Here is a 21,343-nt window from a genome sequence, read left to right as displayed (position 1 = left end):
GGTTCGGTTCGGTTCGGTTTTGGGTTTACCCAACCTTCACCAATGGCCCTGTTTATATATGAATTACAAGCACTAACAGTAATAGTAACAGGCACAAATTTGGGCAATGCAAAACTTATATGAAGTATGAAGAAGTACAAACAGGTGGGATAATCATGCACAAATTTTGGCAATGCATGAAGCCATGAACTACAAATCTGGGAAATAATCAGGCCCTAATATCCAAAGCAAACAGGCCCTCATTAAACCAATTCGGTTCTTGGTTCGGTTCTCGGTTCCGGGATCCCAAACCCAGAACCGAACCAACTTTTCACCGGTTCCCGGATTTTGGAACCGGAACCGAACCATATAGAAATGGAACCGAACCGAACCGAGCCAAATGTGCCGGTTCGGTTCGGTTCCTCGGTTCGAACCGGAACCATGTCCACCCCTACTAGGGGCATCAGCCCCGAACTACGCGAGACCTGATTCCTACACTATGGTACATAGGCAGCTCGGTCAAACCAAGTTCGGTCATTTCAAAAGAAAAAATTCAATAGTTCCAAAAAGAAGAAAAGAGAATGTCAATCAATCAAAAGAAAGAAGTCAATAAAAAGAGATAATGAAAGAAAATATAGTCAATCAAGAAAAAAAATCAGTTAACCTTCAAACTAGGGGCATCTGCCCTGAACTACGCGTGACCTGATTCCTACACTAGGATAAGTAGGCAACTTGTTTATGGGTTCGGTCGAAATTTTTGCAAAGCCATAAGCCTTTTCTTTGAAAAACCCTTTCTTACCTGTAAAGTCCTTCCGGTGTTCAGAATCAAGGATTTAGGTCCCAATGCAAAAAAGGAAAGAAAGAAAAAAGAAAATAAAAGAAAAGAACAGAGTTTGAAGATTTGCTAGACTGAAAACCTGAAAGGGCGGTCTAGGCAAAATTTAAGATTATTCCCCTGCTAAGTTGAAAACCCGAAAGGGCGGCTCTGCCAAAAGCTAAGGGGATAGCCTGCTGAGTTAAAAATCCAAACAGGTGCTTCAGGCAAAAGTTAAGGTCAAACGGTCCGCCAAGTTGAAAACTTGAAAAGGGCGACTTAGTCATGGTAGGAGAAAATATCCAAAAAGTTATATCCAGCTTCAAGATCGAGGATTCAAGAAGTTCAAGCAGGCACACTTTGCATACTCAAAACTAGGGTCATGAGACCAAGCAATCCAAGGAGTAGTAATCAAATCCTTGGAGTATTACTGTTTTAAAAGGAGAAGTCCAATGTTTTTCAATTGTAAAATTACTCTTTGAAAGGCCAGACCTACTGAACAAAATGTTAACTAAGCCAGAAGCATCACTTTGAGTTGGTCTAGTCAGTCCATCTATTTCTATTCTTTCAGAAATCCTCGATTATTCGAATAGTGTCTTTTACCAGATTTCCCCTTTGAATAGAGTCGATCATTGTCTTTGAGTCCAAAGGTCGCAACTGTCTTGATGAAAGAGGTAAGGCGTCAGCTTATCTCCAACTGCACTTGAGCTATACAAATCTTGATGGAAGAACTTCAGAAAGATTCGGTTTAAGCAAGCCGCTTCAGAAAGAATTTAGAAGCAGAACGTCAGAAGGCACAGTTTCCATAAGAAGACCATGTCCCAGAAAGGCACCATAGGCTTGGGAGAGTCTCATATGTGACGATAGTTGGACCGATTCCTCAGCAAGATGAAACATTAAAATTCAGAATTTCTTTCCAGCGTATTGCATACCATTACCGTCGAGAAATGTTTGTCAAAATACCTGCCAGGAAAAAAATCCCACCTTCCAATTCAGTATCCAAGAGAGCCATTGTTCTAGATTACCAGTTCAGGTATTTAGATCAGGGTTTCAATTATGAATACCAAGAATCTCTAGCAATGAAGACCAATGGTCTTTAGGCAGTAACCTATTCTTAAAAGTTCCTGAAAGCATTCTTAGCAATTCTCATAAGTCATGTTTCATCATTTCTTCTCTAGGGATAAATATCAATAGCCGTTGCATTTAGTTCCTGATATGCGTTGTCTCGTCATTCGTTTGAATTTTGGTCTTCCACAATATCTATTGTCCTCGAATCCAATTTCACACATCTAAAGTTCATCAATTTCCAAATTTATCAAATTCAAGTTCATGCTCAAATCTCCAAATTCAAGTTCATTACAAATCATCAACTCAAGTCCATTTCAAATTTCCAAGTTCAAGTTCATTTCAGGTCATGAAATCAAGTTCAGATTAAATTTCAAAATTCATTTTCCATTTCTTTTCAGAGAAAAAGCGAAAGTGCCTCTGGATTGAAAATCCTTTTTCCTTTCTTTTTAGAGAAAAAGCGAAGGTGCCTCTAGATCGAAAATTTATCTTCCTTTTCTTTTCAGAAAAAAAAAGCGAAAGTGCCTCTGGATCAAAAATCTATCTTCCTTTTCTTTTCAGAGAAAAAGCGAAAGTGCCTCTAAATCGAAATTCATCCTCATTTTCTTTTCAGAGAAAAAGCGAAAGTGTCTCTAAATCGAAATTCATCCTTCTTTTCCTTTCAGTGAAAAAGGGAAAGTGCCTCTGGATCGAAATTCATCCTCATTTTCTTTTTAGAGAAAAAGCGAAAGTGCCTTTGAATCAAAATCTATCTTCTTTTTCTTTTCAGAGGAAAAGCGAAAGTGCCTCTGGATTGAAAATTCATCTTCCTTTTCTTTTCAGAGAAAAAGCGAAAGTAGCTCTAGATCAAAATTCATCATCATTTTCTTTTCAGAGAAAAAGCGAACGTGCCTCTGGATCGAAATTCATCCTCCTTTTCTTTTTAGAGAAAAAGTGATAGTGCCTCTGAATCGAAATTCATCCTCATTTTCTTTTCAGAGAAAAAGCGAAAGTGCGTCTGGATTGAAAATTCATTTTCCTTTCTTTTCAGAGAAAAGGCGAAAGTGCCTCTAGATCGAAAATCTATCTTCCATTTTCTTTTTAGAGAAAAAGCGAAAGTGCCTCTGGATCGAAAATTCATTTTCCTTTCTTTTCAGAGAAAAAACAAAAGTGCCTTTGGATCGAAAATCCTTTCTTTTCAGAGACAAAGGGAAGGTGCCCCTGGATTGAAAATTCTCTATCCTTTCTTTTCAGAGAAAAAGCGAAAGTGCCTCTCGATCGAAAATCATTTCTTTTCAGAGAAAAAGCGAAGGTGCATCTAGATTGAAAATTCTCTTTCCTTTCTTTTTAGAGAAAATCGAATGTGCCTCTGGATTGAAAATTCTCTCTCATTTCTTTCAAAAAAAAAGTGAAGGTGCTTCTAGATTGAAAATTCTTCTTCCTTTCTTTTTCAGAGAAAAAGCGAAGGTGTATCTGGATTGAAAATCCATTTTCCCTTCTTTTCAGAGAAAAAGCGAAGGTGCCTCTGCATTGAAAATCCCTTTTCCCTTCTTTTCAGAGAAAAAAGCGAAGGTGCCTCTGGATTGAAAATTCATTTGTTCTTCTTTTCAGAGAAAAAGCGAAGGTGCATCTGGATTGAAAATTTATTTTCCTTTCAGAGGAAAAGCGAAAGTGCCTCTAGATCGAAATTTCATCTTCCATTTCTCCTCTTTTCAGAGAAAAAGCGAAAGTGCCTCTAAATCGAGATATTCTTTTCCTTTTGGTTTAGAGTAAAAGCGCAGTAGCTTCTAAACCAAAAATATTCTTTCTTTTGCCCTAGAGAATAAGCTTAGTGCCTCTATGACAAAGAACTTCATCCGAATAATCCAATTTCCCAAAATTCTAGGACTTCGTCTAGGGTCTTGCAATAGGAAGCATTTAGGTTGCATTGGGTGTAGTGAATCTTTTATTAATTAAAGCTATGCAAAATGACTCTGTCACTTTTACTTTGGTATTTAATGACTATGTCATCTCTACCAAAGAGGGGCATCTGTAAACACCCCCATTTTGCTACTCTTTAAGTAGCGAAAGGTTTGTTTGGTCTTGTCAGTCATCTGCATTAGGTTAGGCATTTTTGCATTTTAGGTTGAATTTTACCTCATTTTTTGTATTTTGAAGTTTATTCGCAATCACGAAGGTCTCTAGGGGGTCCCATTAGTCTCCGGAAGATGAGAATTCAAGTTTCCAATCAAATAGGAAAATCTAATATTTTTGGGTTTCTCAGGGTTTTCCTCATTTTTGCCTATTTTTGCACCTCGGGGGTAATTTGGTCATTTCCAATGTGTTTCATTTGATCTCTAGAGTGTGTCTAAGGAGTCACGAGTCATTTAATGAATTTTGGAAAACCTGCAAAATTATGAATTTCTCAGGGGTTTCGCTTGATTTGAAAATTTTGTGTGTCGAGGGCATTTTGGGCATTTTCAGGGGATTCCAAGCGATCCTGTTTGATATCACCCACCAAAAGAAGCAAACTTAAAAACTTTCTATTTTTTAGGTTTGACCATGAAGACTTTCTATTTTTAACTTTCCCCTTTGGTGGCAATCCAATTTAAAGTCATTTTAGTCGTCTTTGGGTGCGTAATGATCAAACAGAGGCATTTTGGTCCAAAATTTTATTTCTTCTAAAGGGGACGGTTCGACCATATGTCGAGGGTGCACCATAAATGACATATGGGTTGGTTCATGAATAAAAATTTTGAATTTAAAGGATTTTATTGAATTTTTATTAAATTCAAGGTGGGGGTCCATGTGGGTCAACCACATAAGTGGGCTCACCACATGGGGAGGCCATATGCAAAAACGTCCAACATGGGATGAGGTGGTTGGTGACATCATATTTGTTTTGAAAAAATAATAAAGGAAGAGCTATAATTAAAAAGGGCTAGTATGGTCAGGTTAGTAAAATGACCATATATTTTTACCTTCTTGTCCAAAAAATTTACAATTATACTTGTTTCGAACGTCTTGAAAAGATCTACAACATTCTAGTTTATAACTTTTCCTGAATCAACCTCATCATGATCGATTGCTATTATTAACAATTGAGTCATAGATCTAGTTACATTAATTACCCTTTTTTCCCATAAGACAAGCCTAGTTACCTAGGATGTAGGTTCACCTTCATTAGTCTAAGGGATGTCTTACACTTAGATAGGAACATATAGCATCTTAGGTGGAGTCCTACGATAATAAAATCTACTCAACTTGAACTAAATAATCTCTCTTAAACTGTTGAAACAGTCCTTCCAGTCTAGGTTGGTGTCCTAGATGTCTTAGGCATGTAGCTTAGTTCAGGCACCGAATTACGATCGACTCTGATTCCAGTGAGGCTTGGATATGTAGGCATCTTTGGATGTTTTGAATGGCATACCGAGCACGAGTCGGCCCACCACAAATGGTGGGATTTTGTATATTAGTTTTTTTATAAATTCTTAACTAAATATATAGGATTTCTCTCAAATTAGAATTTTAGGAGAACATTCATATAGATTGAATCCAAACGAATTAAGAAAATCAAGATACACATTAGAAAATGAATTGAACTTAGATCTTAGGATGCATGTCATATAGTTTGCACATTAATATAGAATTAAATGTGTCATTTAAAAGAAATTCAAGAGAGTTAAATTTTAGAATTGAAGATCGGATTGTCGAACAAGAATGGTACATGTGGTGGTAACTCCTCATACCTTTCATTCTCATAATCAGGTAACGAATCTAGATTTCTGGTCAATTATAGGTCCTAGATCTCTCATCTAGGTGGCGATTCTGTCATTCTCTTTTGCATGAAATTCGGATTGCTTTAGTGATCTCAAGTTCACGGAAAAGATGAATTAAATCAATAATAAAAATGGCACACGTCATTCGCGTGGGTACGAGAGACCAAGAGAGGCGGGTCACGCGCCACGCCCCTCTCGTGGGATCGAGTCTGATTGATTAGCTATTCTAGAATAACCTAAATCTATTAACCCAAATAAATTGACAACATCTTAAAAATCATTCATAAACCATTGATTAGGAGGTATACCTCCAAATTTTCATGACTACAGAGAATGGTATTAAATTCTCCTCCAACTAATCTAGGTAAATTATTTTGATTACTTTATCCATTGAATAATCAATCTCACAATGTTCTTCTATCTATTATGTAATAACTAGCATAAACAATAGTAAATATCATAGAGAAAGCAAAATTAGCACAAGTAACAGAGAAAGTTATATCCTGATTACAGGAATTTATAAAATTGATTTGAAGAGAGCTATTGTAGAAAATCCAAATTCTTAGGCAATTATTATTCTCAAGAGTATTTTCCATACTCAACTTTCTTGAGAATTTGGCCAAATCATTAGAGTTAGCAAAAGGTTTCATAACTGCAACAAAGGAGAGATTGTTTGTCTTAATGATCTTTTTCAATCTACTAACGATTGGATCATTCATGTTCATAATCAATATTGATCCATTCCAAGTGAAATTCCAAGGGTGGTCCCTAGTATGGCAACTTTGAGGAGTGAAAATTAATTAGGTTTCTAACAAGTTTTAATCCTTTTGAAAACTCAACCCTAAATTGAAGATTAAGAAATCAAAAAAAAATTCAAGCACACAAGTTAAATCTAAAGTGCAAATGCAAATAAAGAGCAAGAGTAAGAGAGATTGCACCCGAGATTTAAAGTGGTTCAGTCCTCCAAACGCGAGGCCTACTCCACTCCACCAACCAAACCCGTTGATGGCTTCACTATGTGATCTTCTTAACTTCGGCGAAGATCGGTGCCGATTACAAATTCCGATTACCTTTAACCTTGGTGGCAATCTTCACCACGGAGAGTGGGCTACGCTTCTCCGAACACTTGCCCGATACAAGTTCTTTGAGTAAGAAAGAAAGAACAAAAAATCCCTCACAAGGGTTTACAAGAATTGCAGAAGATGTACAAATTGAGCCTATGATCCAAATCCTAAGCTTTAGAGGATGAGAGGCATAATCAAGATTGATTCACTCTTTAGATGTTCAAATGAAGTTTTAGAGTATTAGGATTGATGTTTGGAATGTTTGGAATGCCCATATATATAGGAAAAACCAAATATGACCGTTCAATGGCATTGTTGTAATTCCTGAAAAATTCGCAACGGCTAAAAATCCGACCGTTGTAGTGTTCTCGGAGTTCCGAGAAAAAATCTCGGAGTTCTGGGAATACATACAGAAGTTGGAAAAAAGTCTACTGGACCATTTCTCGGAGTTCCGAGAATTTCTCTCGGAGTTCCGAGAAGCCTATTTCATGCAGATTTTCATTTCTTGTTTTTAGACTTCCAACTTAACACCAAGTTGGGATTGCTATGAGGGTTCCAAGGTGTTGGAACTCCACAAAGACAATCACTTATATATTTAGGGTGTTTGTTTATTTACTTAATTATGCCTCTAAAATCTAAAACTAAGATTGGATCTTTTACAATCTAAATATGACTTTGGTCTTCAATGGATTCTTCAAGTCTTCATTTGTCTTGGACTTTGATGTCTTTGGCCTTCATGATGCGGTCCAATGAGATCTTCTTGGCCTCAATCCAAGCAATGTTGTCTTAGCACCAATGTGAACTACAACTTAGACAATCAAACACATTAATGATCATAAATCACTTGTGTATTGGAATTATCAAAATAAGATGGGAATGCCAAGGTGGAAACCATTGGGCTTACAATGTTCATTTAGGGGCCGTTTGGATACACGGATTTTAGAATCCGGGATTTCTTCAAAATTGTAGCTAAGAGACAAGAGAAGAAGCGGACCAGCTGTCGTATTTTAACATCTAGCCCTTCTTTCCGTCAGCAAGAGAGTAGGAGATCTAACCATATTTTCAGGTTTTAGAAATCTCAGGATGCAGGACAGATTATTAAAACCTGAATTTCTCACTTAAAATCCAAGAAACTCTATCATGACAGCATACATCAGCGTGATCAGGAACCCTCTTTTACACTGTTTTCAAACTAAAAACTTAGATTCTAAAATCAGCGTATCCAAACGGCCCCTTAGTATTTTACTACCATTGATATTCTGGATCGAGTTTTTATCCTGCTAACAGTTTTGATATTTGTCTCCTTATTTTCGTAGGTTTATTTTTTGTTTTTTCCACTATCATGTTAGCCTCTACACTGCCCATAAATTCCTTTAATATTTTATTTTCCTTGGTAGCTAGATTCCTTCCGGATTGTAATTATTTTTGGGAGATGATTTTTTAAGAGGAGACTTCTGTTATAATATCTGTCTTCCTAGTTTTTCCCTCTTTCATGTTTTGTGGACCTAACATCCATAAGGCCTTATAAATGGGTTGGAACAAGCTCTCGGCGATATCATTTTATGCATATCTCGAGGTGAGACATCATGCATGAAAGGAAATAAGGGTTGTTGATCTAGTGGGCCCCACCAAACTAGTCCCATAGTGAGTATAATCCTATCCGCTTGATTCAATTATAGGTTGGTCTTAGTGTCTATCCAAGGAGTTGTAAGATTTGGTGGCCTATCTTGCTCTTATTAATAAAATGTTGTTTTGGCAATTCAATTTTTGTGGCATTTAAAGAACATGTTCTAACCAAGCATGAAAATGCTTGATGACAATAGAGTCGTTAGTAGCAAGTGTGTGTGCTACTTACCCTTGACCCACCTACCACCAAGGATAGATATTCTATGGCAAAGTATGGACACACTAGGTATAGTCCTAAATAAGCCCAGGCCTATGGGAGTGATAGGGTTAGCTCCCTTGTGGCTAGTGACAGATCAGTGCAGTCCATGTGTGAATCAGGATGCTGACAGCCCATGTGTGAATCAGGATGCTGACATGCTTCTGATGCACCCATGTGCATGCTATGAGCGAGACATGGTGAAGAACTTTGAGATAGGGCCTGACAAGCTTGAGAAATCCCGGGACCATGGTAATTAAAGTTTTGTTTTTGTAAAAATATTTGATTTCAAAAATATATTTTTTATCCTAACTTGCCCTCATATAAAAGATTATACACACACACACACACACACACACACACACACACACACACACACATATATATATATATATATATATATATATATATATATATTAAGTATATAAGATTAGAACTATGGTATATGTATATAATTTAATATTCTTAAAGTCAAACATGTTTGAATTTGTCAAAAATTAATGAAGAGGGCAAACTTACGAATTGGAATCAAGATAAGATGCATAAATGACAAAAGTTAAGGGTACAAGGGTAATTGACTAATGACATTTATTTTGGGAGAATTAGGCACATGTGAACCATGTATTGCATTTCATGTTCAATGTATGCATCTATTGCATACATGCACATGTTGTAAATTTGGTTCAATGTGTGCATTTATTGCATGCATGTACATGTTGAAGATTTGAATGTAGTTTTTGCCTACATAAACATATGCATAGTTCATTCTCTTTATCCTTAACTCATTGCATTTATAGTTTCTCAACTCAAGAGACACTTTGGAACTCTATATATAGCACACCCCAAGTCTCATTTGAGATAAGTTTTCATGTGCTCTCTCGGGTACTCTCTCTCTTTAAGTGTTCTTGAGTGATTCCAAGTAAGGTTTTTTAAAAGAGTTTCTTTTTACTTTTCTCAAGCAAGTTAAGTCCCTTGTCCCTTAGAGCTTCGTAGGCAGACTTGGTGTTCAAGCTTTGGAGAGACATCCAAGTGCTGTGAAGTTGAGGATTGCAGAAGACTTATGATCCTCTCCTGCGTGTCTCACCGGCAACGCCTACACAAGCTCTTCTAAAGTCAATGGAACAGGTGAATCGCTTGTGGATGATTCGTAGATGATGCTTTCATGCATCTTTGGTTTGGTAAATGGCTCTATTTGATTCAAGGAATTCTCATGTTATTATTATCTAATCTTGTCTTGCTTTCTTGTTTCAGTTTATTTCATATATAATTTTACTAATGGATCTATCCAGAGATCCCATCTCTTCCTCTATATCCCTTGGCAATGAACATGTTCATGTTGGTCAAAACCATGGAGCCGAAGCGACGCAAGGGAACATAGAAGGTATTCGAAGAACAACAGGAGATATTTACAAGTTGATGAATTCCTATTATTGTTTTTATTTGATTCATTTAGATAGGAACTAGAATTAGGAGAGAGAAAATGGAGATGAGAGAAAGTTGTAATCTCGTATTCATGACATAGTGGAAACTAGGGCTGCAACTCGGGTCGGGCGGGTTGGGTTTTGGAGAACCCAACCCTACCCGAGAAATATCTCGGGTCGGGTCGGGTCGGCTTTTTTTTCGGAAAACCCACGATTCCCAAACCCGGCCCTACCCATGATAAATCTCGGGTCGGGTCGGGTTTTTTCACGTTGACGCAAATTTTTAAGGAAAATTCTTGTTTGGCAAGGCAACTCAACTCATAGAAGCAGAAATTACACTCACATTACACTTGAATCAAACAATGATGTAATTACACTCACATCACACTTGAATCAAACAATGCTGTAATCAAACAATGTTGTAATTACAATCAAACAATGCTGAATCAAACACTTGAATCAACTCAACTCATAGAAGCAGAAATTACACTCACATACAGTAACAGTGGGTGCGTGGGTTTTCACTTTTAACTTTGGGATAATTACATTTACACCCCCTCTAGTTTCTGACACATCCACTTCTACCCCTATAGTTTAAAACGTGACAAATACACCCCTGTAGTTTCAATTTGTTTAAGGTTTGCCCCCTCAGCTGAAGGTTCGTCCATAGACTGAAGGGTTAGGATAATCCGATGGAGCTGATTTTTTGGGCACACCATATCTATGTCAGGACCCATCAAATGAACGCTTTGGATCATCCAAATAATGTGGGCCCACATTGTTTGGATGATCCAAAGCCTTCATTTGATGGGTCCTGACATAGATAGGGTGTGCCCAAAAAACCAGCTCCATCAGATCATCCTAACCCTTTAATCTATGGACGAACCTTCAGCTGAGGGGGCCTACCTTAAACAAATTGAAACTACAAGGGTGTATTTGTCACGTTTTAAACTATAGGGGTGGAAGTGGATGTGTCGGAAACTAGAGGGGGTGTAAATGTAATTATCCCTTTAACTTTTAACTAACAATAGAAAAAAATGTACATACTATAACTTATGTAACTCGGGTCGGGTCGGGTCGGGCCCCTTCAAACCCGGCTCGACCCGAGATTCATGCGGGCTTTTGAATGCTGAACCCGGCTCGACCCGAAACCCATAAAACCTGAACCCGACCCAAGCTATTTTCCGGTCGGGTCGATGCGGGTCGGGTAAAACCCGGCTCGAGTTGCAGCCCTAGTGGAAACGTGTCTTTTCTTGTTTTTCATTTAACAATAATAAATATAGCAACGAATTTCTCCAGAACATGGATTGTTTTCAACAGGAGTCGGAGTAGGTGAATAGCAATTGTCAGTAATGATCCTATGTTGGGCCCCACCTAGGTACATATATGGGTAATCAAGCCCGTCGATCTTATAGATCATATCAACGGATCTGATCATGTCCATTGGCACAAATAGGACTAGTCTCATATCTTTGATTCCTGAAAAGGCAGTAAACAAAATCTTCATTCCATATTGAACTGAGGCCCACAGTACGGCCAATGCTACCTATCTGACCATTTAAAAAAGAGAAAAGTACATAATGCAGGTCGATGTTTAGTGAAAATACGGATTGTTGGCACCTTTTAAAACAAGAACAAAAAAAAGGGCTAAACTTCAAAATCGGGTGGTCAAAAGACCCTAATACCCTTCTGACATCGACAGAGTCCTCCTTTTTCATTACTGCCTCTTAAATTGGCCCGATTCACGAGGCTTCTTTTGGTTCATTTAAATGTGTATTTGAACTGAGAGAACCTTGGGTTCGTTTCTATCTTGGCCGTCGGAAATAACTAAAGACGGATGGATCTTGACACGTGTTGGAAAACTTTTTGGAACCTCGACATTATTATACTTTTTGGAACACTGACGTTATTTTTTCTCACTTATCTTTTGGCTTAGAACAGTAGACGTTATCTTTTCTCACTTCTCTTTTCAACACGTGTCAGGCATCCATCCGTCTCTAGGTATTTCTGACGGCCAAGATAGAAATAATGGGTACGCCGAGGGAAAATAATGGGTACGTCGATGGAAATAATGGTTACAAAGAGGGAAATAATAGGTACGCCGGCAGAAATAATGTGTACGACGATGGAAATAATGGTTACAGAGAGGAAAATAATGGATACGCCGATGGATATAATGGTTACAGAGAGGGCAATAATGGGTACGCCGGAGGAAATAATGGTTACAGATAGGGAAATAATGGGTACGCCGGCGGAAATAATAGGTACACCGATGGAAATAATGGTTACAGAAAGGGGAATAATGGGTACGCCGATGGAAATAATGGTTATAGAGGGGAATAGGAATAGTACGTCAAAGGAAATAATGGTTATAGAGAGGGGAATAGGAATAATGGGTACGCCGGCGGAAATAATGGGTACGCCGATGGAAATAATGGTTACAGAGAGGGGAATAATGGGTACGCAGACAGAAATAATGGGTACGCCGATGGAAATAATGGTTACAGAGAGGGGAATGAGAATAGTTCGCTGATGGAAATAATGGTTATAGAGAGGGGAATAATGGGTACGCCGGTGGAAATAATAGGTACACCGATGGAAATAATGATTACAGAGAGGGGAATAGGAATAATGGGTACGCCGGCGGAAATAATGGTTACAGAGAAGGGAATAATGGTTACAGAGAGGGGTATTATTAGAAGACGCCACAATTTCATATTGATGTCCACGTGTCGTGGATCCGACCTTCTATTCATATTGGCGACGACCAAGATTTAAAGGAACCCAAGGACTCTGGGTTCACAGAAAGATTTCAATCCAAACCAAACCGACTATGTATAGAGCCGCTAGCATTCCAAAAAGTTTTACAACACGTGTCAGGCATCCATCCGTCTCTAGGTATTTCCGACGGCCAAGATAGAAACGAACCCAAGGTTCTGTGACTTCTGTCGATTCAAATACCAAACAAACCAAAAGAACCTCGTGAAGCACACCAGTAATGAAAAAGGAGGTTGAATGACGTTTCTGTTGATGTCAGAAGGGTATGAGGGTCTTTTTCCAAACCGATGTTGGAGATTAGCCCTTTTTTGTTTTTGTTTTAAAAGGTGCCTTCAATCTGTATTTTCACTAAACATCGGCCTTCATTCCGAACTTTTCTCTTTAAAAAATGAGATGGGCATAATAGTCATTTCCATTTCCCTACTCAGCCCGTGAATGGAATCAATCTTTTGAATTTTACTCTGGCTTGACGAGTGATAAAAGGCGAGGTAATACTTCCCATACCATACTTACGTTAGAAAAATCAGAATAAATAATTTTGAAAGGGTAATGATAAATTCGCACCATCTGTAGGATGACTCACACCACTGTAACGTGAATTAACGTCAAAGAGCGTTAAAGTCTGAAGCTTAAGCTTCTTTTTTTACGCTTTTTTATGTCAATTCCCCTTCCTGGGGAGCGAATCATCCCACAGGAGTGCTGCGGATTTATCATGGCCCTTTCAAAAAAATAAAAGGTTTAAGGGGTGTCAACGTCAAGACGCTGTCTTCGACAAGTACGTGACGCGTGGTGACTGACAGCCTGGCTGTCTTTTGCTTAGATTCGTTCATCAAGAAGAAAAAGAAGAAAAAAGATCTGAATACAAGATCTCATTGAGATTCGTTTTGACAAAAATATCCACCCTATGCTTCGAAATATCGAGAGGCTACCCTTATATTACCTTCTGCTCAAAATACCCCTCTTTCCCCTGTAAACATCGAAAATGCTATCTCTTACATCATACCATGCCAACCAGATCAACGGTCCTCGTTTGACTAGGTGGATAGTCGTCAGTCACATTTAATTACTGGGTCCCACTCCCCCCGAGGAGTCCTAAGTATAATAGAGACAGTTAATATCTCTTTAGTTGACACTTATTTTGTTGGCTACTAAAAGAGCCGGACAATTCGAATTTCGAAAGGATTAAGGAGTGCCGTTATTAAAATAAGGGTGCCGAAATTATCTCCCGTTCGAAGGAACAATTGTGCGTAAACAATAAGCAGCAAAATGAAAAATAAAATAGAGTCCGTATAACTTCACATCCCGTAGGCGCAAGACGCCCATGAGATATGACTATATGAAACGATCTCAACCGTCCAAATCACTAACAGGTAATCACTAATCAGCCATTCATGAGTATTAGCGATCGCCAATATCAACTATAATAATGATGGGTAAATGATATCCACACTCTTTTACATTAACAATGGCACTTCTCAGTTAATCAAACAGGTGATTTCAGGGATTTGTTCAATTTTAACAACTAATAATAAGTGCAAAATAGAACGTAGAGTGATTATAATTCCCACTAATAGATAATTTAGGGAATAACTCTATAGAACAAATAGTATCAAGACAAGACTAAGTCAATTTTATTTTATTTTTTCAATGGTAAGACTTAGTTAATTTGAGCCGGATAGATCCTTTCACCTTAATGTAAAAATTCTAAAGAATTCATTAGCCGTCCCCAATTAGTTTGGGACAAAGGATTAGTTGAGTTGAGAATTCCTCTTGTACTCATTCTCTGTTTAATTTTATGATTTTTTTTCTAATATCCAGTTTTTTTAATATGATAGTTTTGTTTCCTAATTCTCTTTTAAAAAGAAATTAATTTTGTTGCATTCTAATTTTTGTCCTTTTATATCTTGTGTTTCAAGAAAGTAGGAAGGAAAAGAAAATTAAATTATAGCAGCAAAATAAATTACCTTATCCCAACCACAAATCCCATGAATTTCAATTCTAGAGGAATTGGGTTTGGTGCAAACAACACTCTCCAAGGGTTGTAAAGCATATTTTATACATATACATACTAATAACATGTATATATTATACAATAAGGGAAATTCCAGTCTCTCCCTAAACATAAAAATTATGCGCCCGTGGACAGGACGCCACTTCTCTATGTGTAGACAGTTTTCAATCTCTTCGCCGCGTGAATGAATCCTGTGATCACCTGAATCTCATCCAATTGCTTTTTGGTTTCAAGGAAAAAAAAAATTCAGTCAGTTCAGTATATGAATTTGCATTTTGATAATTTCTGGACATTAAATTATGCAATAATACTAATAAAATGTTTCATTATTGGATTTTTCATATTCACCACAAGATTATGCAATAACATGCATGGATGATAATTAAGCGTACTCAGAATATTATTCATATAGTATGTAGCGATCAATGTGACATGCTAGGATGAGAATTGAGATTTCTCAAAAAGACCCCAGAAATGATACATTGGAAGAATCTTTTTAGTCTTCCAATATCAATAGGTTGATTGTTTCGCTCCTGAACAACAAATATTTTGATTCTCAAATGATGTCAGAGGGACTTTGGTTCAGAAATGAGATTTCTGGAAAATTCAGATGCTATTTAGATATCAATCTGTGCTGAATAAGAGCCATGGATGAGAATTGAGACTTCTTGAAAATTCAGGCAGTACATAGAGATCAATCAGTACTGAATAACATGCTTGGATGAGAATTCAGGTTTCTCAAAAATTCAGGGTTGATATCAGTCTGTTGAATAACATGCATGGATGAGAATTGAGATTTCTCCAAAATTATGACAGTATGTAGAGATGGCGATTTTATACAATGGATGCGCATGTAAGTCGGTATTGGAGGTACCGCCTTTTGAAATTTGAATACCAAGTAAACTTGTATGCTCATTCACCATATAATTTCTCATAGAAATGAATCTGTGTTGAATACATGGATGAGAGTTGTGATTTCTCGAAAATTCAGACACTACACAGAGATCAGTCTCAGTCTCTGGTGAATAACATGCAAGGATTAGAGTAGATCTAGAAAATTCAGACATTATGTTGCAAATATTCACACAACTGCATGAACAAATGCAGCCAAATTAAGAGAGACCAATACTTGACAGAGAAGGGGGGGAAAGGTTTCAGAGAAAGAATGCTGCATTGATCAGCCAAACACACAACAGTGTTTGTTTGAATATTCCGACGGATCCGATCTGATCTGGATGTGCCACATCAAGTACCTCTGCCCAAACTGAACGATTGTAGCCATCCGATAGATTAAACTTCTCAGTTGAATGTGAAGTGTTGGACAAATCTGTTCTTGACCGTCTATTTGTGGGGCACCAATCTGACAGCTTCATCTGATAGGTTAGATTTTGGGGTGTGGCCCACGAAGAGTGGACCCAGTATAGAACTGAACAATGGGCTCCGACCATATTTGTAGCCCAAACAAGAAAGCATAATTGTAGTTTCTCTTCAGATAAGAGGAGGTAGGGTTGGAGGCGAAGGTACAGAGGCGGCGGCTTATTGTTTGTAAGAGTAGAAGTTGTTAGAGGAAAAGAAGAGCATTATGTGTTGATTATACAACAAATATTATTTACCATGTCTGTATTGTTCTTGTTTATTGTTCGTATTGAGAGAAACATTATGTTTTATGTTATACTATGTTTCTATGTCTATTCATACGCGTATATGACTACCAAGAACACACAGAGAGAGGGTGAGGGGAGAACCTGTGATAAGAAATGCCGCTGCACCCCATGAACCAGTTGTTCCTTAGATGGATTGGGATTAATGCTCACCTGATTTACATTTCAACCAATGTTAGAAATAAGCTAATGAAAATTGGCCAGAGCAATGACTGGCAAAACTATTGTAAGTACCAAGTACTACATCAAAAAAAGAATGTAAAAAAGGGCAAAAATAAAAGGACATAATGTTAAAGACAGCGAAACCTACTAGGTTAAAGTGCCTCCAATATCTCCACAGGGCTGCTGTCTCTAGCTTTGCCAAATTCACCCTCTGGAAGCCAAAAAAACATAGTTTATTAGTGAGTACGAGTATATCTATTAGAGCCTTCATAGCCAAGAATTCCCCTTTCATCAACAGAAAAAAAATACAAGATCCCAAGCCATTGGATCAGATCATACAAAATTTTGAGATCTTCACCTCATGTTCTATGACGAGGATTCTTGAGCCAGCGTTAGGAATCTTCTGCATTTGGTTATGCACAAGAGACTACTGGCACATGCTAGTAAAGACACTTCATTTCTAACACAGAATGTTGAATGAAAAATAAAATGCTTATGAAGATGCACAACTGTTTTCCTTTCTTACCTGTGGGAGCTTATAGGCATTGGATTGGACTTCTCTGTAATTACTTCGGTTGATTGATTTTGCTGAGGAGATCCACGGCTTTGCATGCCTGACCCTTGGCTTACTTGGTTTTTGGAACTCAATACTAGCTGCCAAGAGGATAAATATGAATAGATCATTACTAAATGAGAAATTCCAATCACTTGCTAGTGAACGATCATTGAAAACTAGAATTTGAAATTATTTCTAAAAAACCCTACTTACAAAAATCATTCTCTTTTTCACCCATGTCAGAGCTACTGCAGAAGGAATTATCACACTCATTGTCTTCATCATCATCTTCATTCCCTGTTGGAGCTTCTAGCACACTCAGAGCATTCCTCTGTAGCTTCACTTCCACCCCATTCTTCAGAACCTTTCATCCCAATAATCATTAGGTAATTAGAGCGATGTACAACCCCAGGCTTCTTACCAGCAGTGCCATTGGTAGATTCTCTTTCCCAGGTAAGCTGGCTTTAACCCAAAACTCTGTTGCAATATGAAGCACCTTCCCAACTGAGATACGGGAAGCAACCTTTTGTAACATTCGGCTTGAGCATGTATCTTAGTTGGAAGGTGCTTCATGTTGAAACACAAAGTTCTGGTTTGAAGCCTAGAGCTCTACCAACAACTATTGTGCCCATATATGAATGTTAATATGGATTGACACCGGAATGGAGCTATGACTCAAAAATCTAATGCAAAAATACAGATACAAGTACCCCATTCCATAAGATAATACATAAGACATGTACAAATAAAATGCCATAGAATTTAACTAGAGTAAACCTCAAGACGGACTTTATAATAAAATTTAAAATAATATCTTTAAGCACGATCATTAACTTGACGATAGTGCTATATGTTTAATAAATTATTGTTATTTTGACCACCAGAAGTACCTATGAGGCATCTGGTACGAGTGTCAACAGAGCTCTTACTACATCAGAATTAATACATGATCAAAGTTTGGACAAAAAAAGGGGAGAAAAGGAAAATGTTTTAAGTGAATACAATATTAGAGCAAGAAACTTACAATGTCAGATTAATTGTTGATTATAATTCTAATTACAAAGCAAAAAATTAAAAACTGCAATTCTAATTAGACTCCTATAACAGATTCGAATCCATTCTAATTCGAATCCTATAACAAATTTAAATTCATGTTTTCAGTTTCATTTTCTTGCCGGATCAACTAATAATCTGTTTCGTCGCAAGTGAGAAAGCAAATAAAAACAACAAAGACATGCAGATTTGAGTCAGACAAATGAAGACATAGAAAAACTTGAACAAGTCATGGGAAGCTTACTGCAAATAAGTAAACAGAAAATTTTTAAACGAAGCAATATGGTTAAGAAAAGTGAGAACTAGAGGATAAGCTTCTTTACCAGCCAATGCCATCCACCGAGGCCAACAGCCTTCTTGACAACGCCTTGCAGCCCAACCAGTACTGACTTTGTTCTGTTGTTACCCGTCACAATAACTTTTGTGTGCCTTGGAAGCACAGAAAGCTCTTCATCTCCACTTTCTTCCCGACAAGGAGACAGAACACGGGAAGAACAGAGCTCAGGTTCCAACATTTACTTAAATCTCTACTTCGGAATTTTGAAAAACAACCAATTTATAGAGAAAAAAAACCCAGCGAATCAACAGCTCTGCATCCTCCAAACTGGCACATTCATTGTTGAAAATAATTAGATATCAGAACTCAAACCCACCAATTTATCGCAAAACAAATTCCTCATTTATCTGCCTCTGGCCAAACAGAATTTACCTGATTTTGCCTTCAATAGTGTATTGAATTTTCTTCGAGAGATAGACAGCATCTGTTTTTAGTTATTGAAAGGAATCTATTAGCTCCAACAGCAAGTAATTGAGTAAAATGGCAATGAAAGTGGATAAACTTCAGTATTGCAGAGTGGCAACAAATGCAATCTTTAAGCTCTGATTAAAGTTATCGAGAGGATAACGTCAAATAGAGCTGGAAAGATAATGAATTTGACATCAGTTACCTTCTAAATTTATCAACTTTATAGTCTTGATTTTGCAAAAAGGAGATCTCAAAGCTCCATTAAAATTCTTGAATAAAATATCAATGAAAAAAACAAATAACTAGAAATCTTGATTGAAAAAGCTGATTTCTCTACTCTAATGACTATATTGCAAGTTAAAATTCTTAAATATAGAATCTAGCAAAACAATGATCACCGAAACAATGGTATTTTAAGAAGTTATTGAAGAAAATCGCATCAAATTAAACAGAAGAAGGGCTTGAAATCAAATACCTTCTAAATTTATCAAATTTTATAGTCTTCACTAAGCAAAAAGGAGTTCCCAAAGCTCCCTTAAAATTCTTGAATAAAATATCAATGAAGAAAACAAATAACTAGAAATCTTACTTCACAATACTGATTTCTCTACTCTTATGACTATATTATTGCAAGCTAAAATCCATTAATATCGAATCTATCAAAAGAAAGATGATAGAAAAAAAGGTATTTTAAGAAGTTATTGAAGAAAATGGCATCCAATTAAACAAAAGAAAAGCTTGAAATCAGATGTCTCTTCCTATTTCTCATCTTCTCTACCAAAAATTGCAAAAAAATCTTACTTGAAAAATCCATAAATATCGAATCTAGCAAAAGAAAGATTAAATAAAAAAACGGTACTTAAAAAGTTATTGAAGAAAATGGCATCAAATTAAACAGAAGAAAAGCTTGAAATCAGCTAACTCATCCTATTCCTCATCTTCTCTAACAACAATTGCAAAAAAAATAAAATAATAACCAATTAATTCACTCAAATCATATACAGTACGGCTCAAATCAGAACAAAAAAAAAACGAATTCCCAAGCCCTAACGCAATGACATAAGACAAAAAGCAAGAATTAGATCCCAAATTCAAGATACCTATTCGCATTCATCCGATCCGGTGACAAAGAGCTTAGATTCGATCAAAATCCACGAAATGCAATCGTTTTTAGTATGCAGAGATCTCAAATAGAGGGTCTAGGGCATGAAAAATCGATCTGTGAGCTCTGATTCGACGGGAAATAAACGGATCGGACAGAAAATGAGGCGGCTAAGTTCTCTACGAAGGAGAAAACTTACAAGAAAAGTTAGGGTTTTGAAAAAAGTTAGGGTTTTTTTGTGCTAATAATACCCTCTCTCTCTCTCTCTCTCAGTATGAGAAGCAGAGGAGCACACTAAATGCTTGCCAACTAACAACCATCGAAACGGCCCCTCACTTCGTCTATACCTCTCTCTATAGACAAGATATTGTACGGTCGGATGACTTTCTGCACCAGTGGGTCGACCGGGTGTAGCCGGTTAGCAAAAATGAGCCGCTGGATGTTTTTGACTCGGCTGGGAATGGCTAGGTGGAGACGAAGTCGAATGAGAGTCTCGTGAGTCGTTACAGGGCCCACAGGTGCAATGTTTACATCAGGGAAGTGATATATTCGCCCCTTTTGTTTTAAATTGGACAGCCTCATCAAGTATATTTTTTACTACTCTTCTACACGAGAGGGATCTGTCCCAAGTCCAAAAAAGGGGACAAATATTACCAGCACATGATAAGGGAAAAACAAGGGGCGAATATATCAGTTGCCTCCCATACGAGTTTTTGTATGGTGTAAGGCCTTGCAGTAATATGGTACGACTACCACCCTTGATATTTGATCCAACAGCTGAGTGAGCTGCTGTTGGATTTTGAGGGTGGTACCTCCACCGTCAAGGGCCTTATTGTTGTAAGGACTTGCACCGTATAATTTCTCTACACTTAAAGGGAGCTGCTGTTGGATCAAATATCGGGTGGTACACCTACTGTATATAATTTCTCCATTTGTAATCCTTGACCTTTAAGGTCCGTTCACTTGTTTTCTAGGGAAAGGAAAGGAAAGGAATCTGACGTGTGTAGACACCCCATTTTGACCGGACCCAAGTTCGCTGTGTTTGTGTGAAACCCCATCCAATCACCCAGCTAGGATCCCAAATTGCATCGCAAGTTAGGTTAGTGTCCCACCGAGGCCCCCGCTAAATTTCACCAAAATCCGACCTGATTTGTCAAATAAGACGAGCGATGTAAGGAGTATAGTGCGAACCTAAAGGGGGGTGATTTAGCTGCAGCAAGGACTATCCAATTGAGAAGAGGGGTGAGTTATCCTGTGATGGACGCGCCCAAGTCGAATAAGACAAATCTAACAGGCGCGCCTCATCAATTAAG

The 21,343-nt window shown here is 37.5% G+C and overlaps 1 protein-coding gene across 2 annotated transcripts; it reads right to left on the bottom strand.

Annotated features, from left to right (window-relative positions):
* Positions 1–14,664: 14,664 nt before the first annotated feature.
* LOC143882322 (uncharacterized) lies at positions 14,665–20,365 on the bottom strand. 2 transcript variants are annotated; one of them, XM_077385861.1, is made up of 9 exons: positions 20,029–20,365; positions 18,893–18,944; positions 18,507–18,787; positions 17,344–17,494; positions 17,101–17,228; positions 16,933–17,001; positions 16,723–16,785; positions 16,497–16,565; positions 14,665–14,970 (listed from the first exon to the last, which is right to left on the bottom strand). In XM_077385861.1, exons 3-9 carry the CDS (start codon positions 18,696–18,698, stop codon positions 14,899–14,901), a joined length of 744 nt encoding a protein of 247 aa, XP_077241976.1. In that variant the 5' UTR covers positions 18,699–18,787; positions 18,893–18,944; positions 20,029–20,365; the 3' UTR covers positions 14,665–14,898. The 2 variants fall into 2 exon arrangements, with proteins under 2 accessions (XP_077241976.1, XP_077241977.1); XM_077385862.1 differs by lacking the exon at positions 16,933–17,001 and having other exon boundaries at positions 20,029–20,362.
* Positions 20,366–21,343: the final 978 nt, after the last annotated feature.

Source organism: Tasmannia lanceolata, unplaced genomic scaffold, assembly GCF_043159265.1.
Source record: "Tasmannia lanceolata isolate RefF3 unplaced genomic scaffold, GAP_Taslan_0.1 ptg000007l, whole genome shotgun sequence".
Classification (NCBI taxonomy): Eukaryota; Viridiplantae; Streptophyta; class Magnoliopsida; order Canellales; family Winteraceae; genus Tasmannia; species Tasmannia lanceolata.
This window is presented reverse-complemented; position numbering and strand designations above follow the sequence as displayed.

What these genes read in the sequence shown, in the direction of transcription:
- LOC143882322 (XM_077385861.1), bottom strand. Translation starts at nt 18,698, where the DNA reads ATGTTGGAACCTGAGCTCTGTTCTTCCCGTGTTCTGTCTCCTTGTCGG. An exon ending in TCCTCGTCATAGAACATGAG is followed by an intron (nt 16,786 to 16,932) that starts GTGAAGATCTCA and finishes TTTGGCTTCCAG; the next exon opens with AGGGTGAATTTGGCAAAGCT. An exon ending in AGCGGCATTTCTTATCACAG is followed by an intron (nt 14,971 to 16,496) that starts GTTCTCCCCTCA and finishes GAAACCAAAAAG; the next exon opens with CAATTGGATGAGATTCAGGT.